Here is a 6,591-nt window from a genome sequence, read left to right as displayed (position 1 = left end):
ATGAATAAGTTCAAATCGAATCCAACCCAATTAACACGTGCATATATCCTTTTCTTGGTTCTTTTAATCTTCTTTTTTGATTAACTTTATATTTGTCCAATTTTTAATAAGAAATTTCCATGATCGTTTAAAAGGGTATCCTGATCAATCTCAATAATATAGCTTAATAAAAAGGTGTAAAATTAAAAAAAAAAAAAATGAAGATATTCTAGAATTGGAAGGTAAGCAAGAATAAAATAACCACACATCCCATATTTTAGGTATTATTGAGTGACTTTACAGCCGGCCGTGTCTGTCTCTTTTGAGTCCCACAATCCAACCTAATGTTTGATAATATAATGAATTTCACTTCATAAATTAAAAGAAAAGCTAATCCATTGAAAAGATTAGGCATGGAAGATACATCCCTTCTTTTGTTGGACAAACCTTCCTGGGGCCCTTGCCACAATTTCCAGGAAAATCAGTTGAAACTCTCAAGAAAATATACAATCTCACTATTGTACTTACATAAACTCCTTAAATTGTTTGTTTGTTTAATGAGGTGGAACAAGAATCTGCCATATCTTGATGTCACAGTCTAAGCTTCCACTGTAAATGAGATAAGCAGTGTGAGAGTCATTATAATATTCATCAATGGCTGCTGTCAAACATTTGACAGGGCCTTTGTGGCCTTCCAAGATGGCTAAGCATGAGTAATTTCTGTCAACCCCTCTCCAGATTCTAATGCTTTTATCTGCAGAGCCACTCAATACCAAATCCGAAACCACACCAATGCACAATATTGATTTCGTGTGTCCCCTCAATGCTCCTGCAAGCTCCATGTTGCCATTTCTGTCTTTCTCCCAAACCAGAATCGATCTGTCACATGCACCAGAGTACAACACAAGCCCGTCACTGCTCAGCGCCAACGCATTAATCCCTGAGTTGTGTTTCTCCAGAGTTGAAACTAGAGAATGTTTCTTTTCTCCGGTGTTTTTTCTCCACACTTTGATTTTCTTGTCAGCTGAGCCCGTATAAACATGCCCATCCTCGGATAATGCCACTGCGTTTATTGCGTCTTCGTGAGCGTTCCTGATTGACTCCAGGCACTTGAAATCTGACGTTCGCCAAACTTTGATGGTCCGATCCCATGAAACTGAGTAGAGAAGAGTGGCATCGCTTGCTAAGGCGAGAGCTGACACAGTGTCAACATGGTGGACCCAAGTGGATGTCTTGTGTCTCCGGATTTGTACATGATTTTTGGGCATCAGCAGCCTGAAAGCGCGGTCACCGAGTGTTGGCAATGTGGCCAAACGAGTGTACTTTTGTTGATGATGATCATGTTCTTGATTATTGATCTTCCATACGCGGATTTTGTGATCTTGATGAGCACTAAAGAGTTTGTCAGCTAAAACCACCAGGGACTTCACAGCGCCCTTGCCAACAGCTACTATGCTGTTGTTTATAATATCTTGCTCAGGTTGTGTGGTTAAAGGATTACAATCCCACAAGCGGATTGCTCTGTCAGAAGAGCCCACATATAAGAATTTCCCAGCTAGGGCAAGGGCGGATACATAAGAATTGTGACCCTTTAAGGTGGTGAGGCAGTGATAATGAATGGTGGAAGCATTGCTTAGGCTCTGGTGATTTTGAGAGGTAAGGGAAGTAACTGATTGGAGACTTGGCAGAGAAGTAAGTGAGGGTGCTGCTGAGAAATGTGATTGAAAGCAGGCAGAATGAAATTGACAATCACCATTTGAGTGCAATATCATGATTCCCAAGTTACAGAGAGAGTTAAACTGAGGAAGAAAGAATGTGAGTTGGATTAAATCAAAGAGAGTGGATATATAAAGAAGAAAAAGTTTATTTTTGATAAAAGGATTACTTCAGGGAAAGGGGTTTATGTTGGCAAAAAGAGCAGAGGACGCAAGAGTGGCCCATTTTTATTCTAATCTATTGCTAAATGGAGATCCCTTGCTTGGGTGCAGAGAAATAAATTAGATGCTTCCATTTCCATATAAAGAATGGGCATAACTTTAACCTGGAAACATTAATGAAACTCCTTATCCTTCATTAATTCTCGTAGGTGAGCTGAGAAATGCTTTGATAGTCCACAGGTTAAGTCATTGGTGAAGACTGGTTTGTCGAGGAAAGAACCAAACTGGGGAACTCAAGGGCAAAGGATGAATATATCCACTCATCAGCATCCCATTGCTGTTGTTAGTAGTGGAAGACAATTCTATGTTCCTGAATTTTGAGCATGTCTTGCACTAAACATCTTACTCACCATCCACTTTTTTATGCCTTCTTTCAGTAGCAACAGGCCTGAACAACAAGATTATTGTGTTAGAAAAATTACATATGTGAGCTAATATTAATTGTGATTTTGGTTTAATAAAATTGATTAATTGAATAGCATGTTAACATGATTTCCTCAATCAATCAATCAGAGCTTAATTTTCTTAATAAATCATAACATGATTTCCTTAATCAGTCATATAATGATTTCCTCAATTAATCAGAGCGTGATTTTCTAAATCAATCGGGATTCATACCATGTCTATATATATTTCATTCTTGTATAAATACCCCTTTGTATAAACTCTTTTTGTATCAAATGAAATGCAAAGCAATATTTTCTATTGTTAACATGGTATTAAGGCTTTTATTTTAGGCTCATTTATCGTTTCTTAAAAATTTTTTAGTTTTTTTTTGTGCATAGTTTAATGTCACTGTGACTTATTGGTGTGCTCCGTTTGTCGTGCCTTGCCTCTCCTCATATAGCTTGATCCTTTGATCATCATTTGTCGCTCTACCCTAAGCCACCTTCATCACCATCAGTCGTCGTTGGGTCAATATTTATTATATTTTTAATATTAACAGACATCCATCCAATTAATTCTATTTCATCACAATCCCTCTCAAATCTCAAAATGGACAAAGTTGAAGTTTCTCACTCCATTCAAATAATCCTAAATAGGGCCAATTACAATCTTTAGGCCTAATGTATGCGAAATTTTTTATTGGACATTGTCTTTGGCGAGTAATCATAGGTCAAGTTTCTAAAGTTGTTCAATAAACTGATGAGAATAAAGACAATTACCTTGATCACCTTAATGAATGGGGAAAGTAAAAATCATCAAATTATTACCTACATTCGCAATATATCCCTTCCTTCCATACATATCCCATTTGAGTAATTTGAGACTGCCAAAGAAATTTGGGATTTTTTGGCTAATAAATATACAACTACTAGTCTTGCCCACTAATACCAAATATGGAGCTCAATTCGCAATCTGAAACAAGAGGCAAGACAATTCATCAATGATTTCTTGGCACAAATACAACCCCTTTGGACATAACTCACTCAAGCAAGAGTTAGTGAGGACTAGATGCATCTCATTCAATTCTTTATGCCACTCAATTATGATTTTGAACCTATTTGAGCATCACTACTGCATAGGGATCCTCTTCTAACCTTTTATAGTGTTGTTGCTGAAGTTATTTTTGAAGAGACACAATTGGGCTTTACAAAGTCTCATTCCTCAGACATCGTTTTGGCTAGCTCCTCTGGTGTTCTAACCAACTCTTATGCCCCACATTCTCACTCCAATAAGAAGGTTTACAAATATTGTCGTAAGACTGGTTATATTCTCTCTAAATGTCCTCCATTGAGTGTCGTTATTGCCATCAACTTGGGCATATTGTAGAAATTTTCCTTACAAGACCTCTTAAATCCAAAGGACACACTAGATCCTATCTTATTGTTGCTGTTGTTAAACTAGCCACTAAGCCATCTCCTCCTTAACCCATAAACATTATGAGTGATCTGGAATCTCTTCTAAAACAAGTTATCTCTTTTAATGTTTCATCCTCCACTGTTTTATCTATGACACCAAATACATCCTCTTGGCTTTTTGATTTAGGATTTTGTAATCATATGACCTTTGACTCCTCTCTTTTTTCCTTTACACACACAAACCCCATTACTCTTATAATTCATATTGTTGATGGTTTTCACATTCATGTTAGTAATACTGGTCTTATTTCCATGTCTCATCTCACACTCTCTAATACATTTGTAATACCTAAGTTAACATTGAATCTTATCTCTGTTGGACAACTTTGTGAACTTGGTTTTGACTTACATTTTTCTTCTCATAGTTGTTGAGTGTAGGATCCTCAAATGAGACAGATTCTTAGGATAGGCCATAGAATGGGACAATTGTTTGATCTCAATTCCCTTCACATCTCGTAACCTCTCTTACCATTTTGACTATTACCATCACTCCCTTCATCTTTGGCATTTATATTTGGGTCATGCATATTTGAATAAATTGCACCCTTTAGTGTCTAGTGGCATGTTATATTCCATTAAAACTAAGTCTCTTGTTGTTTATATTGTCAGCTTGCAAAGCAACTGACATTATCCTTTAATAAAAATAATTCTTCTTATTTTACAACTTTTCAATTAGTACATTATGATATTTGGGGTCCCTCCCCAACCCTAACTATAAGAGGTTCCTAATATTTTGTTTTGTTTGCTGATGACTACTCACAATTTGCTTGGATATATCTTTTGAAAAATAAATCCAAGCTTCTGCAAATTTACATTACCTTTGTAACCATGATTAAGACCCAATTTTCTCAAACAATCAAAATATTACATATTGATAATGCCATGGAGTATCAAGACTTTCATCTTATCTATTTTCTTCAATAATAAGGCATTTTTATCCAACTTTCCTACATGGAACTTCTTAACAAAATGGTCATGCTGAACATAAACATGGACATATTTTGGATTCTGTTTATGTCTTAACTTTTTTCAACCTCATGTCTTGAATGCTTATAGGGAGAAGCAACACTCATAACTGTTTACATAATTAATCGTCTCATCTATTCTTCATGATGTATCTCCCTTTGAAAAATTGTATGATACATCTCCCAACTCTAATACTCTTACAATTTTTGGTTGCTATTGTTTTGTTCTTCTTCAGCCTCATGAGCATACTAAACTTAAACCTTGCACTCGTTTTTGTTGTTTTCTTGGATACAAGATAAAACACAAAGGTTATCATTGTTAGGATCCTGTCTCTAAACATCTTTGCATCTCCTAAATTATTACCTATTAGGATCACACCATGTTTTCTTTCATATCTAAATTCCATGAGTTCTTTATACCTTTTACTATTTTTTTCATTGATCCTAATATCGAGTTGTTTCCTAATGAATATGATACATATACTTTTGCAAAGCTCAATCCATTGTCACCTTTAGCCTCTTCATCAGAATCTACTCTGTCTAGGGACTCTACTCCTCTTTGAAAATTCTTCATCTCATAATGAGATTCCTTCTGACAATGCTCTTTGTTGCTCCTTATGGGTAAGAGAGCCTTCTGTCAAACTTCTTGATATCACTATTTTTCTACCATTAGGTTATTATATGAGCCTCATTCTTATTATAAGGCTAGTTCTAACCTTGTTTGGCAACAAACAATGTTGGAAGAAATACAAGTTTTAGAGAAAACACATACTTAGGATTTAGTTGATCTTCCATCCAAAAAGAATTTTATTAGATGCAAGTGGGTTTACAAAATTAAGACTCGCCCTAATGGCTCTATGGAACGTTTTAAAGCTCGACTTGTTGCCAAAGGTATTCACAAGAGGATGAGATTAATTATGAAGAGACTTTTGCCCCTATTGCCTATATCACCTCTATCAACAGTCCATTAGCTATTGCGACAGTTAAAAAATGAAAATTATTTCAAATGGATGTCAAAAATGTCTTCGTCAATGATGATCTTAATGAAAAAGTCTACACGCAACCACCCTGTAAACTCTAACGTGCCTTATATGGTTTTAAGCAAGCCCCTCGTGTCTGGTTTGCTAAGTTCAGCTTTACAACTTGTCATCTTGGCTTCACTTCGAGCCCTTATGATTCCGCTTTATTTATTCGACAAACTAATTGTGGACTTGTTCTCTTGTTACTATATATGGACAATATGATCATCACTAGTAGTGACACTGTGAGTATCTCTAACCTCAAACACTATCTCCATCAATAATTTGAAACGAAAGATCTCAGACCTCTTAGCTACTTTTGAGGACTTAAATTATCTTCTACTACGGATGGTTATTATCTCTCCCAAGCAAAGTATGCTTCTAATTTACTTGATCGTGTTGGACTCGTTGATAGTAAAATAGCTATTATCTCACTTGAGCCTAATGTTTGCTTAATAACTATAGATGACACACCACTACCTAATCTAACACATTATCTCCAATTAGTTGGCAGCTTGGTTTATCAAGTACATATCACTTATATTGTTCATCTGGTTAGTCGGTTCATGTGTGCCCTAAAGACTACTCATTTTGCTATAGTCCGTCGAATCCTATGACATGTTAAAGGTACCCTTTTTCATGGTCTTAATTTGTCCTCTAATTTCAAACTATAGTTGTTTAAATACTCTGATGCTAATTGGGCTAGTGATCCCACTGACCGATGTTCTACTATTGGATATTGTTTTTATCTTGGAAGATTTATTAATAGCTTGGAAAAGTAAGAAACAGACTTTGACTACTTGATTTATCACTAAAGTTGAATATCACG

At 35.8% G+C, this 6,591-nt stretch overlaps 1 protein-coding gene across 1 annotated transcript; it reads right to left on the bottom strand.

The window, feature by feature from the left end:
* Positions 1–293: 293 nt before the first annotated feature.
* Positions 294–2,222, bottom strand: LOC123204868 (protein JINGUBANG-like). The gene has a single exon (XM_044621672.1). The coding sequence runs from the start codon at positions 1,749–1,751 to the stop codon at positions 534–536; it is 1,218 nt and encodes a 405-aa protein (XP_044477607.1). The 5' UTR covers positions 1,752–2,222; the 3' UTR covers positions 294–533.
* Between the last annotated feature and the right edge of the window lie 4,369 nt (positions 2,223–6,591).

This window comes from Mangifera indica, chromosome 20, assembly GCF_011075055.1.
Source record: "Mangifera indica cultivar Alphonso chromosome 20, CATAS_Mindica_2.1, whole genome shotgun sequence".
In the NCBI taxonomy this organism is placed as follows: Eukaryota; Viridiplantae; Streptophyta; class Magnoliopsida; order Sapindales; family Anacardiaceae; genus Mangifera; species Mangifera indica.
This window is presented reverse-complemented; position numbering and strand designations above follow the sequence as displayed.